Source organism: Coenobita brevimanus, chromosome 57 (genome assembly GCF_032717465.1).
Source record: "Coenobita brevimanus isolate Jiangsu-jjx chromosome 57, ASM3271746v2, whole genome shotgun sequence".
Lineage (NCBI taxonomy): Eukaryota > Metazoa > Arthropoda > Malacostraca > Decapoda > Coenobitidae > Coenobita > Coenobita brevimanus.
In genome coordinates this window covers 20858829-20873757 of record NC_137010.1, presented here as the reverse complement: position 1 = coordinate 20873757, position 14929 = coordinate 20858829, and the positions used below count along the sequence as shown (strand labels likewise).

Below are 14929 nucleotides of genomic sequence, written 5' to 3'. Positions count from 1 at the left end.
CTTTCAGCTGTTGTTTGGAGGAGGGGTAGCAATAATAAAGTAGAATGCAGTATTGTATCATTGGAAGAAAATGGTTAAACCCTTCTGTCTCATGATTTACTGTTTTTTTCTGTTTTATTTTTGCAGTTTCTAGACAGTTTTTTTCAACTTAGGATGGACACTTTGAAATGGAGTAGTTAGATTCAACATTCATTAGCCTCTTCACATGTCTCAGTGGGTGTTCAGTTTGTATAGGCTATTTTGGAATGGCCCTAATGAGAGTGGGCAGTATTTTGAAACTAATTGTTCTGTTGTTTGCGGATGATACTGTGTTGTTAAGTGAAGATGTAGGGGAATAGCAAGGCTTGGTGAATGAGTTTGAGAGAGTATTTAAGAAGCTGAATCTAAAGGTGAATGTAGGCGAGAGTAAAGTTGTCTTTGTGAAAAATGAAGTCACTGAATGCACAGTGATACTGGATGGTAAGGAAATGGAAAACGTGAGTGCATGGAAGTTCTTGGGCAGTGTGATGAGTAAGCATGGAAGTTCAGAGGATGAAGTGCTTGAAAGGGTGCAGCAGGGAAGAAAAGTTGTTGGTTCATAGAAAGCAGTGATAAGAAACAGGAAAGTGAACATGGAAGTTAAAAAGTTACAGCATGATAGTATTGTGATTACCCACTTTAACGTATGGAAGCGAAGCTTGACCCTGCTGGAAGGACACAAGTCAAGAGTGAGAGCAGTGGAAATGAGTTATCTAAGAGGAGCATGTAGAGTTACATGGAGAGACAGATTGACAAATGAGGAAGTGAAGAAGTGTTGTGGTGTGGATGTGGATGTTATAGAAAGCATTAATACTGTACATTTAGGTGGTTTGGCCATGTGGAAAGGATGGAGAGTGAGAGAATAATGAGAGTGTATTTGAGTGTGGCTGAGGGGGGGGAGAGGGAGGGAGAGACTGAGGATGAGGTGGAGGGATGGAGTGGAGAGGTATATGAGAGAGGTGGGTGTGAGCTGGGAGAAGGATAGCGAAATGGTGTGGGACAGGACGACATGGAGGTGATATATTTGTGGCCTCCCCTTATGGGATGAAGGTGTCTGGCAATAGATAGATTGATAGTCAGTGGAATCAATTGTGATATTTTGGAACACATCTCTGTCTTATAAAGAGAACTGCCTGTCCAGTACAGCTGTTAATTGTAAACCATCCTTCATGGCAGCACTAAAGGGGACTTCATCACTATGCCACAGTTCATCAACTTCATGAATGAGAAGCAGCGTGATCCAAGTCTGAACGAGATCTTGTACCCACTGTATGATGAGAAGCGTTGCCTAGAGATCATCACTGCACATGAGCCTAATCAGGAGAACATTGACAATAGTGAGTACAGTGGTGTCATGAACTTTTTAAGCTAGTAGGAAACCTATTAGCAACCTATTAGGGAATGTGAATTTAAGAAAATTATTGAAAGCACCAAATATGGTACTCATCACCATCATCTTTCTGACCTTTTTGCCACCTAAGGAAGAATTGAGCTGTGGTTCAGGTAACGAGGAAAGAGAAAAACTATCAAAAGAATGGCCAGTAAAATAGACCAGACACTCATTCATACACCATTTAGTCCCACAGAATCATGGCTTTACCTGACAAGGCCGACCATCTGCATATCATTTCCACTGCTGTTACTCTCAAATTTTCATTTTCTTGCTATACCAAAGTCTTCCATTCGTTCATTGATTTGGACACTAACACACCCTCATGCAGTCCTGTCCTCCAAACATGGATCTCTGTTTTGTATCAAGGTCTTCTAAGCACCAGCTACCTGCTTTAACTGTCACTGCTTTCCATCTCCTTTGAGCAGATACCCCTCCGTTTTTCTTACTGCACAGATAGTTCACCTCCCTCACCAAAGCAAGTCTCTCTCCATTCACTAGCACTTGACACTGAGAGTTCTCTTCTCTCTCAACAGCTGTCACTTTACTCTTGTCTGTATTTACTTTCAAAACATACTCTTTACAAATATCCACAGAATTGCATCAGTTTCCAAATCTCCTGTTCATTATTAACAAGTATCACAGCACCATTTTCATATATCAGACTGGAGGTACAGTACTCTGTTGTTAATCATTTATAATCCTCCAAACCCCTTGCCCCACAGCTTGAGTTTTAACCCATTTCATAATTCCATCCATATGCTCTACATGTAATGAACACCCAGCTCCAACACTGGTTCTGAACCATTCACTTTGACACCACCTACTCCTAGACATACATCACTAGTCATAAAAACTACAATATAACATTTCGTGACTATCCATCCACAGCTTAATTACATACAGTTGGCCCCTGGACAATCCATTGGACATACCAAATAATGTCCTTGCAGTCCTTCTGGACATCTTTGAGCCCACCAAACAGTTTTTCATCTTATAACCTATACTGTACTACCTGCTACAGGGGGCTCTTCTCGTGGCCCTTTCGGATCACTTTCTGCGTGTGAGGGGACTCAAAACACAGTTGCCAATGTTGACGGCAGTTTTTCCCACCCATATGGCCTAGGTTGGAGAGCTGTGGGCAGGAATTGGTGGCGAGTTGGGCTATAATACTACTGTATATTTCCATCAATGGACAAACTTATAGACCAATGCCTGAAGATAAGCAGTGAATTCTAAATACTGTAAGAAACAGGCTGCAGTGCCTAGAGGGAAAACAAAGTATAAAATAAATATTAAAGAAAGATAATGGAATTCCAACACATAATGATATTTTGCATTCACAGTCATGCACGATGGGGGACCTTTGAAATTGGAAAGAAAATTGTATCCAGAAAAAGTACGATGCTATATTAGAACCTGTATTATTTGAGGCTTTCCTTATTCCCCATTCTTCATATTTTTTCTTCCCTCATTCATTTTCCGTTTCTCTTTATGCTTGCTTTCCTCATTTCCCTTTTTGTACCCATTTTTCTTTCTTCATCCCAGTTTCTCTTAACCGTCCTCTTTAATCAGTCTTTCTCTCAACATTACTATTTCTCCTCATTGTTCACTCCATTTCTCTTTCTTTATTCCACTTCCTCCCTTCATTCCATCTCCTCTCCTTACTCGTCTTCTTTATCATTCCTGTTTTACTTAATCATTGCCGTGAACAGTAAGTTTAGAGACATTGTGATGTGTGGGAAGGAGGTAGAAGAAAACGTAAGTGAGCCAAGTTAAATTTATCACAACAAATGATAAACAAAACTAGCTGAAAATAAACTAATTACATATATTTTCTTCTGACTGCTTCCCATAAAAAAATAAAAAAAAAAAAAAATAAAAATAAAAAACAAAAACAAAACTGACCATTTATCCCATTCCTACGATAGTGCCTAAGCAAAGATAGACTAGTGTCACCTATGAGTTCCCCTGCAGACATGATAAAACTAGCTGAAAATAAACTCAACTTACACATTGATTTTTTCTGCGTGCTTCCCAGTGTAAACAATAAAACCAAAATTGACCAATTATCCCATTCCTACCAGAGCGCCTGAGCAAAGATGGGCTCCTGGCTTACCTCATGTCGGATGAAAATGCACCAGTTTTCCTCGACCGCTTGGACATCTACCAAGACATGGACCAGCCACTCTCTCACTACTACATCAATTCATCCCACAACACTTACCTCTCGGGTAGACAGTTTGGAGGGAAGTCCACTGCAGAAATGTATCGTCAGACCCTCCTTGCCGGGTGTAGGTGAGTTGTTAACCCATTTGACCTGACTGTGTAAATTTTTTGTGTGTTATCTCCAAGTTATATTATTCAGCTTAAGAGAGATTTTTTGAACTGGAGGGGTTAGCTGTAGTCATCATTAACTCCTTCACAATCAGGATGCTGTCATGAGGTGAATAAAGTATTAAATTAAATAGCAGGAAAAATAAAATACAAATGACAAAACATGCCTGAAGGTGTTAACTCCTAAAGGTCAGGCAGGGATTAATGTTTTCATCTCTGAGGAATGGGGTAGGATCAGCCCCCTCAGAAGCTGTCTTTAACCTCATGAAAGAGTACGTGTAATATACAGCTACGGACTCTTCTGGCGAGTACAGTAGATGTAGCAACAAGACTATGTTGTGATAAATGTGGCAGATACGTGATTGCTACACTGGAAATCCAAGAGTGGGTATGAAACAGCTTCTGTGATTGGTGGTCAGAGATGGCTGCCACGGTGTATACTGCTGTTATCCTGAAACCCAACATAATCTCTATTGTTTTATATGTTATGTGATGATAGATATGAACAAAAAATTTAAAATAACAACAGTAAAGTTACTAATTTACAGTAATAAGTATTATTGTACTGCGGTGGATTAAGAGGAAAACAATCTATGGTCATAATAATAATGACTTGGCACCTCCAAGTTAGTAGCTCGTATGTGAGGTGCACACAGCAGTCAGGGGTCACAAGGAATATATGAAGCAGTATGATGCCATTAAATACCATTAAATACTTACTCAGAAAATAAGAAGTCATTCTGGAAAGAGGCGCAGAAATGTAGAAGTGACAGCGGAAAGAAATGTGAAAGTGTGAAGGATGTGAGTGGTAGATTATTAACCCATGGGGATGAAGTAAGGACCAGATGGAAAGAATATTTTGAAACCTGATGAATGGGATTAGAAAGAGCAGAGCTGCTGGAAACATGATTGGTTTTGGGGGTGTGAAGAGAAGGAATGCAGTGCCAGGAAATGTGACACTCGCACAGGTGAAGAATGCTGTGAAGCGGCTGAAGAATGGGAAAGCAGCTGGGATTGATGAGGTGTTTGCAGAGATGATTAAGTGTAGTTGAGAGAGCAGAATGAAGTGCTTGTTGGAAATATGTAAGGAGGTATGGATGAGTGAAACTGTGCCTGCAGAGTGGGAAAAAGGCTATGATTGTCCGCTCTTACAAAAATAAAGGTGAGCGAAGTGAGTGCAAGAATTATCATGGCAAAAGTTTATTGAGTGTGATAGGGAAGGTATATGGACGAGTTATTATAGAGAAAGTAAGAGAGAGATCAGAAGTCCTAGTGAGTGATGAACAGGGTGGCTTTAGAAGTGGCAGAGGATGTGTGGATCAGATATTTGCAGTAAGACAGATAGTAGTTTTACTGATTGTCTGAGAGCGTCGTTCCTTGAGAGTAAATGTAGAAAAGAGTAAAGTGATGGTTATTAAGAGAGAAGGTGACTTCCAGTGTGATGCTACAGTGAATGGAGAGTGCCTGGAGTTGGTGAGAGTTCAAATACCTGTGTACAGTGATAGAAAAGAGAGGAGAATGTGCAAAAGAAGTGGAAAGTAGAGTGACAGAAGGAAGGAAAGTAGCTGGTGCTATGGAGGCCTTGATAAGAAACAGAGGCTTGAGTGTTGCAGCTGTGCGAGGCTTACAGGAAGGAGTGTTAGTGCCAGCTTTAACATATTGTTGGAGCTTGTTTTTGCGTGGAACTTTTCCTGCCAAGTGGAATTCACGCACGCCTCTGACCCGTGCCTGGGGCTTGGCAGGCAGTCTGACTCAGGCCGCGCTAGCGATATGACACGCCCATGGCTGGGCCTTGTAGAATAAATCTCAATCCGGCCTTGCTGTTTCTGTTTCCCTCCTGGTTTTCACCCCAACATGGCATAGTGAAGTTGTACAGGTTACCCAGGGGTGCCGCTGCCAGTGCCCAAGCAGGCAAACCCAGAGTCAAAGAACTGGTTCCGCCACATGGTGCTGGGAGACTAAGTGCACAACAACATGTACAATGTCCCACCACCCTAGCTACTATCTCCAGGGATGGGGGCAACCTACCAGCCAGTGTACCTAGCCCTGCATCCAGGGGCACTGATCCAGGGGTGAGCGCTGGCACCACCTGCAACTCCACATAAGGCTACTAAGGGAATGTCACCATCGCAGTTCGAGGCGTTGGCCCGCAGCGTCGGGTGCTACAGCAGAGTTTGCAGGTGGGCCCCCCCCTCGGCCACGGGTTATGTGAGATTACTGTGTGATACAGAAGTGCAGCAATGCGTGGATGCACGTTTAGCCAGGCATAGCTTCAAGGCCATGTGCACGGAAGAGGCTGTCAGCGTAGTGAGGAGCATAGTGGTGGGCCCCAAGTGCACTGTGGGAGCATGGTTGGACTTCTTCACATACACACAGGAGCCCAGTGATAAAATGTGTTCATATGTGGTAAAATGTAGAGCCCAAGCAGCAGAGTGTGTGTCCCAGTGTTCAATAAATCTCGATGATTTCATGCTATCGAAAAAGCTTGTGATGGGCTGCACAACCTCAGTATGAAACATAAGTGCTACGGTGGCTTCTAACGTTGTGATCTGTGCAAGAAATTACAAATGCCTGTGAAGTGTTCGAATCAGCGGAGAAAATGGTGGGAGTGCATGGACCCAGTCGTGTGACAAGTGCTTCAGCGAGTGACGAGGAGGAAGAGGAAACGGCCAACGCCACTCGGTTGCGGCAGGTGGGTGCAGGGCCATCCCAGTCTCGTGCCCCTCCTCCACCAGCAAAGGGCTCCTGGAGGTGCGGCAGCAGCAAGTGTAACTGAGAGTGTCAGTGCCCTGCCATCAAGGCTGCCTGCTGCAGATGTGGGAGAGTCGGCCATTTCCAGCGAGTGTGTACGTCGCTGAAGCAGCCCAGCCCCCCCAAGACCACCAGCAGCATCACGATAGCCAGTGCTGAGGCGTCAGCGTGCCTCAGGTGAAAGTGAAATGTGACAACCTGCTGACAGCAATGGATGTGACGGCGTTAGCTGATACGGGCGCTCAGGTATGCATAGCAGTATGCCACCTCATGCGGTGCCTTGGGCTGACTCCACGAAGTCTACAGAGAACTACCGTGAGTATGAATCACCTAGCAGGCTGGAGCATACGTGTTGTGGAATGTAAGGAATGCCGCTTCGGTGCAGGCGGAAGGTCTGCTGTGGCTAGCCTGTACTTTGCTGATGGGGTGCAACGGCTGTACCTGTCACTGCAGATATGCAAAACACTGGGTGTGGTGCCACACGACACCAGGGTGCTGGCGACTATAGGGGCTGTTGAACAGATGGAAGAGCTTCCAACCCCCTCCCAACCTGCAACTCCCCCATACGCCGTACCAGAAGACTCTGTGAACGTGCTGGAAAAGTGGTTCCTGGAGCACTTCGGGCGCTTGACATTTGCAGTGAACTGTGCCCCCCTGCTGGAGATGAAAGGGCCAGCCCACCACATCCACCGGTGCCCCTGTTCCAACCCCTTTGCAGTGCACATGCCAGCGTCCGTCTGCCACCACGTCCATGACGAAGCTCACTAGCAGTTGAAAGAGGACATAAGGAAGGGTATTATCGAACCTGAACCGGCTGGAGAACCCATGGAGTGGTGTTCCCTTATGGTGATGGTCCCGAAGAAGGATGGGTGGCTGTGCAGAACAGTGGACTATCACTGACTCAACCAGGCAAGCCAGCGGGAGACTCACCATGCCTGCCACCCATTTGACGCAATCATCAGCATGCTGAAACACACGTTCAAAACAGTAGCAGATGCATGTTTGGGGTACCACCAGATCCCCCTGGACGAGGAAAGCAAGAATCTGACCACCTTCATCACCCTGTGGGGCTGCTTCCTTTACCAGCACACCCCTATGGGCCATAGTGCAGGGCAGGACGCCTTTACCAAGTGCTTCAATGACGTAACAGCAGATATTCCCAGGAAATTAAAATATGTCGACAACACGGTCCTGCATGGTCGTTGCATTGCTGATGCTTTCTGGCACACATACCAGTTCCTGCGAACGCGTGCGGAAAGTGGGATCACGCTCCGCCCAGACCAATTCCGCTTCTGCAGGAGAAGCGTGACCTCACAGGTTATCTGCTTGGCTGGGAGGAGTATCAGTCTAGCCAGGACTTGCTAAGTAGCATAACCAATTTCCAGATGCCACCACACCCCTCCTGCACAGATAATCAGTCATGGTTTGGGCTGGTGAACCAAGTGGTGCTATTCCTTGCCATTGCACCACTCATGGAGCCCTTCTGAGAATTAGTGAAAAAACTGTCAGGGAAAGTGATCTACTGGGACAGCCAGCTTCAGTCCATCTTTGATTTGACAACGGAGGTTAGGCTGACTTCCGGCGGAGGGCCTCCTGTATTGCGACGCCACATGGCCCACAGCAGTGTTCACCAACTTCAGCAGGCTTGGTATCAGTTTCGTGGTCATGCAGCAGTACTGCGTGTGTGTGTCTCAAGAGGTCACCCTGTGCTGCAAGGGCAGCTGGAAATTGGCCCTGTGTGGCAGCTGCCATCTAACATCGGCCGAGAAGAACTACTCCACATTGGAGGGGGAGGCCCTTGTCATAGCATGGTGCCTGTAAAGGCATGCTTGTTCCTGCTGGGATGCCTGGACCACACATTCATCACAGACCACCATGCACTCACCAAGATCTTCAAAGACAAAGAGCTGAAAGACATCAGCAACCCCCACATACTCAGCCTCAAGAGAAGACATTGATGTGTTCATTTAGCATAAAGTACGTGAAGGGGGAGGCAAATTACACAGCAGATGCACTCTCAAGATACCCCCTGCTATGGGGCGGACCAGACAAGACAGACCTGGTGGAAGACAAGGCTACATGTGCTGTGGTCACAGCGGCGATGGCCTGTGCCCTGGAAGATGAAGAAGGCACCATGGTGGACCTCCTTCAAGGGGAGGAGGAAGCACACCAGGACGAGGACTACAGGCTTCACAAGCGTGTGAGTGCTGGGTACTGGCCCGACTGGAAGGACGAGGAGCTGATAGCGTTCTGCCCATACTACAGGGTGAGGAGGCACCTGTCCCATCAGGGGGGCACTGTCATGTACACCTGTGACAAGGTGCATCTGCAACTGGTAATTCCTACAGCCCTTCGATGCGCAGTCTAGCCAGCCTCCATGTAGGTCACTAGGACAGGGATTCCATGCTCAGGTGTGCCAGGCAATGCGTGTACTGGCCCAGCATAGATGCTGAGGTTGAGCTGAAGAGTAGGCACTGTCAAGTATGCAAATCAACGCCCCATCACCACCTGCGGAAAGCTTGCTGCCCACACCCCCACCGGAGTGCCCCTTACAGCAAAGAGCAGCTAACCTGTTCCACCTGGAGGGGAGCAGAACATTGCTTATGCAGACAGGTTAACTGGCTGGCTGGGGGTGGAGCATCTGCCCAGGGACACCGCCAGCTCACAGCTTATAATGACCTTTCGTCAGTGGTTCAGAAGGTTTGGTATCCTGGAGGTCCTGTGATATGAACCTCATGAGTGGTGAGATGAGGGCGTTCCTATCCGCATGGTGTGTGCAGCTGGGAGTGTCATCAGCCCAATACCCACAGTCGAACGGCCGGGTGGAGGCCGCAGTCAACTCTGCCAAGAGGCTGCTGAGGAACAACACCAGCCTGGGAGGCTACCTGGACTCGGATGCTGTCGCCAGGGCCATATTGCAGTACCTCAGGACCCTGCTACATGACACCGACTTGTCCCCAGTCCAGCTGCTGATGGGCTGTCAGCTGAGAGATTTTGTACCCACTGCCAGAGAACACTACAGGATCAGCAGGCTGTGGGCCGGGATGCTGAGAAGCAGGAAACAGGCCATGGCCCACACTGGGGACACAGCGGCCACGAAATTCAACCAGACAGCACACAGCCTTGCCCCTCTCAACCCAGGCCAGTGGGTGCGCCTACAGAACCAGGAGATGGGATGGTGGGACTGTGTGGGGGTTATTGTTGACACACCAGCCCCAAGGCAATACCTGGTGCGACTGAATGGCAATGGGCAAGCCTCCCTCAGGAAGCGTCACCACGTACTAGGAAACAAGGGAACAGACACCCACCACGCACGTCGAGGGTGGTCACCGGTGGGAGAATGACAGCGCCAGCCTCTTCCTTCCCTGGAGAGGCTGCGGCATGCTAGGTGCACCCCAAGACACCTAGAAGACTATGTACTATGACATTGCAGTGTTCTGTACCCCTAGGTATGTTAATGTGTTTTGTAATGTGTATAACTTTGTTGCACTTATACCACGATACCAGAGCAGTGGTTGCTCCAGCACATGTAATGGCTTTCCATAGTGTTGTAGCATTTATGCCATGCTTGAGTCACCATATTATGTAGCATGCAAATTTTATCAGCATTGTATCGTGTACTGCCTAATCTTAAGTTGTGCTGAGTATCAGTATCTGCCCATTGTTTTGTTATTGTAGTGACCTCCCCCTTCCTCAACCAATTTGCTTTGTATTAACAGTGCAGGAAGTGGGGAACTCACTTCAGTGGAGAGGGGGTGTTGGAGTTTGTGTTTGCATAGGAACTTTTCCTGCCAAGTGGAATTCCCACGCTCCCCCGTCCCGCACCTGGGGCTTGGCAAGCAGTCTGACTCAGGCTGCGCTAGCAGTAGGACACGCCTATGCCAGGACTTCTTTGAATAAATCTCAAGCTGGCCTCGCTGTTTCTATTTCCCTCCTGGTTCTCGCCCCAACACATATGTATGCGAGACTATGGTGTGGCATGAAAATGAAAAGTCAAGAGTGAGAGCAGTGGAGATGGGACTGCTGAAGAATGTATGTGGAGTAGAGAGAGTGGGTAGGATACGAAATAATGTGATTCCTGAAAGATGCGGAGTGAGGAAATCTATGGACACCAAAACAGAATAGAGTGTACTGAGATGGTATGGTCATGTGGAGAGAATGGATTATAATAGAGTGGTGAAAAATGTATATCTGAGCAAATTTGAGGGAGGGAGGTGGCGAGGTAGGCCAAGGAGAAGGTGGAGGGATATGGTAGAGGAGTGTGAGAGGAAGAGAGGTATGGAGGTCAGTGAGGCTAGGGAACAGACGAGATTGAGCTGGCTGGATGAATATTGTGAAGTGCATGATCAGGGATTTGGCATCCCGTTTTAACATGACAGTGTCCAGATTGACTGTATCGGATACGTTTATGTGAAGCTGCGTACCATAGAGAATGTTTTTGGCGTATCAGATAGAGTCAGGAATCCGGGGGCTTGAATGATGAGTGAATGGAAGCGTGGCCCATTGAATTGGGCAATCTTGGGCTGTCAGGACATTTCTACTCCTCACCCACTTGAGGGTTGGAAAGGAGGTCCAGATGATGATGATGATGATGATGATGTGTGTCAGTTACCGAAATTAACTTGTACTGCCTGATGTCTTGTAAACAGGTAGAACATAACCAAAGTGAGACTGATTCATAATGCATTAACCCGAGGCGTTACATCAACATATGAGTACGTCGCAATATTTTGTCACAGTTAGACCCATCATTGTACCAGTACGTCACACAATTGCAAGGTTCATAATTTGCACAATTTTCAATATTCGCGCGTGATTTTTGGTACGTTTACACGGGACACCTTCCTCTACAAGATGCCAGGCAGGGACAAATACCCCCCCCCCACGCCATTGTCTCGGCAATTCACCTGTTACCAGTGACCTGGCCAATAAAGACTTTCAGGGCCAGAGTGATTCCCCAATCGATGACAATGTGGAGGACAAAGTTTATGTAGCATTAGAGGAAGAAACAGTCAGAAATGATGATCAGGTAATGTCGCCAAAAAAGGTCAGGTATGTTGATGTGTTAGTGAGTGAAACAATGCTTATATTGCCTATATTACTGTTTGGGAACCAATATACTCTTGTACTACATATAAATTCGTACCAAAAAAATAAATAAATACCGATTATGAGTGGTGTGGAATAGTTACCCTCCCATAGAACTCGTTTTCTTTGGAGCCAGCCTGATAGAAAACCCAGTACGGTAAGGAGTACTGCCACCTGTATCAAGTATTTTAAACCATAGGTGAGCGATTTCTCTATGGATTTTCGATGTTTCTCACCAAAAGTGGAGGTTTGAGCCAAAATATTTTTTTTCCAAAATTGGTCGTGATTAGGGGGAGTCAGTGGTGGAAAATTGGTTGGGACAGGGTGGGTTAATCCCCCAAGCTGACTCACACACACACACACACACACACACACACACACACACACACACACACACACACACACACACACACACACACACACACACACACACACACACACACACACACACCCCTTTCTGGGCACTTACAACTCGGGTGTGGAAAAATATGTGTCAAAATTAAGTGGGAGAGAGAACTGGAAAAAGGATTGGTTCAACAGGTGTATGATAACAAAAAGAGAAAAGGATGCAGCATGGAACAAATAGAGAAAGAGAGGTAACAATAGAACAAAGGAAGAATACAAAACTAGAAATGAATCCAGTATACAAGAATCCATGGAGGGGAAGAAAGAAACTTTGAAAGAGGTATAACTGAGAAATGGAGGGAGGGACCTATCTATCTATCTGTCTATTGCCAGGTGCCTCAATCCCGTTCGGGGTGGCCACAAGCAAATCACCTCCACGTCGCCCTGTCCCCCTCCATTTCACTGCCCTGCTCCCAACTCACACCCAACTCTCTCATATACCTCTCCACCCCATCCCTCCATCTCGTCCTCGGCCTCCCCCTCCCTCTTCCCCCCTCCACCTCACTCACATACACTCTCTTCGTCAGTCTTTCACCCTCCATCCTCTCCACATGGCCAAACCACCTCAGTGTATTCCTCCTAACGCTTCCTATCACATCCACACCACAACACTCCTTTATATCCTCATTTGTCAGCCTGTCTGTCCATGTGACTTCACAGGCTCCTCTTAAATAACTCATTTCCACTGCTGTCACTCTTGACTTGTGTCCTTCCAACAACATCCAAGCTTCACTTCCATACGTTAGAGTTGGTATCACAATACTGTCATGTAGTAACTTTTTCACTTCCATGCTCACTTCCCTGTTTCTTATCACTGCTTTCAAGGAACCAGCAACTTTTCTTCCCTGCTGTACCCTTTCAAGCACTTCACCCTCCAAACCTCCATCCTTACTCATCACACTACCCAGGTACTTAAACGTACTCACATTTTCCAATTCCTCACCATCCAACCTTGCTGTACATTCACTGACTTCACCTCACGCAAAGACCATCACTTTACTCTTCCCTACATTCACCTTTAGATTCCGTTTCTTACACACTCTCCCAAACTCATCCACCAAGCCTTGCAGCTCTCCTTCGTCTTCACTCAACAACACAGTAACATCTGCAAACAACAGTACAGGGAGTTTCCAAACACTACCCTCTCTCACCAGGGCCACTCCAACATCCACTACCCTACCTTGTACCTCTTTTATTACCCCATCGATATACAGATTGAACAACCATGGAGACATGACACATCCCTGTTTCAACCCAACCTTCAAAGAGAAAAATTCACTTAGTTCACCATCCACACGCACTGCAGCCTTAGCACCATCATACATACTCTTCACAGCATTCAACAACTTCCCATCTGCTCCATATATTCTTAATACTTTCCACAATCCTTCTCTATCCACCCTGTCATATGTTTTCTCCAAATCCATTAAAGCTGCATACAACTTCTTTCCCTTCTCTAGAAACTTTTCCACTAAAGATCTAAGAATGAATTTCTGATCTATACAAACTCTTCCCTTCCTAAAGCCTCCCTGTTCTTCTCCAACTAATTCCTCTGTTCTTTCTCTAACTCTGTCGATAAGTATCCTACCATACACTTTTCCTATTATACTAAGAAGACAGATGCCTCTATGATTACCACACACTTCTTTTTCCCCTTTTCCTTTGTACAAGGGAATAATTATACCTGACTTCCAATCCTCCGGGACTCTACCTTCCTCCCAGGCCAATCTGCACATCTTCCACATCCATTCTACTTCTATCTCTCCCCCATACTTCAGCATTTCACCACACACTCCATCAATTCCTGGGGCTTTCCCCAATTTAACTTTCTTCATTGCTTCCACAACTTCTATCCTACTGATTTCTTCCTGTCTTCTCACCTCCCTCCTTCTCCCAGCCATTCCCCAGCCACTTATACTCGCATTACTTCCATCCTTTATGTTCAACAATTCCTTCAAGTGTTCTGTCCATCTGCTCACTTTTTCTCCCTTCTCCACTAGTAATCTACCATTTTTATCTTTCACTCCCCTGCTAACTTCACTTCCACCCTGTCTTACTCTTTTCACCTCTTTCCAGAACATTTTCTTACAGTCCGTCCACTTTACACTCAAGTTTCTTCCAAATTCCTCATCTGCTCTCTTCTTACTCTCTCTTACTAATCTTTTCACCTCTCTCTTTCTTTCTACATATAACTCTCACTTCCGCCTCTCAACTTCTTTCACGCCCCTATTTCTCATCCATTCACTGTTTGCTTTCATCTTTTGTGTGACAGCCTGTCTCACCTCTTCATTCCACCAAGCTGTTCCTTACACCCCTCCGTCTTCTCTTCATCCCACACACCACATCGCATGCTGCACATGTTTCTTCTGTAAATATCCTGCACACACCTTCCACGTCCCCCATCTGCTCCAATTCATATTTGCCCAATCGTTCCTCCACTTCTCTCTTATGCTCTGCCTTTTTCTCATCCTCTTGCAACCTTTCCACTCTCCTTACAAATACTCCTTCTTCCTGTCCTTCCCTTCTTCTGTTTCTCCATCCTAATTGGATCTTGATTCTGGCTATCACCAAGTAGTGGTCAGAAAGTCCACTTCCCCAACCTCTATAAGCTCTTGCATCCATTACACATTTTCGCATCCGTTCATCCACACATACATAATCAGTCATTGCCTAAATTGTTTTATAGGTTTGTCAGTGGCATATCGAAACACAAGGAAGGAATTACTAAGCTGAAAGTGGAAGTCTACCTATATGCAGTAATGCACGCTGAAAATGAACAAAAGTTTCCATCGGTTTTCACTAAGGAAAATGATTTTGTGGAAGGATAGGGAGTGACTAGAAATGGAGTGTTAAAAGTTATGAAAGTGGAAGTGCAGAAAGTGTATAAATTACAGTACTGGAAATTCAAGATGTAAGGAAGGCCCCGGGGCCTAACGGGAT

At 46.0% G+C, this 14929-nt stretch overlaps 1 protein-coding gene across 1 annotated transcript in view; it reads left to right on the top strand.

The window, feature by feature from the left end:
* The window catches only part of norpA (no receptor potential A), a 506175-nt gene that overhangs the window by 345163 nt on the left and 146083 nt on the right, over nt 1–14929 (top strand). The window contains exons 9-10 of the mRNA XM_080274227.1: nt 1195–1355; nt 3496–3706. Of these exons, the coding sequence (XP_080130353.1) occupies nt 1195–1355; nt 3496–3706 (372 nt within the window). The remainder of the gene's footprint in view (nt 1–1194; nt 1356–3495; nt 3707–14929) is intronic.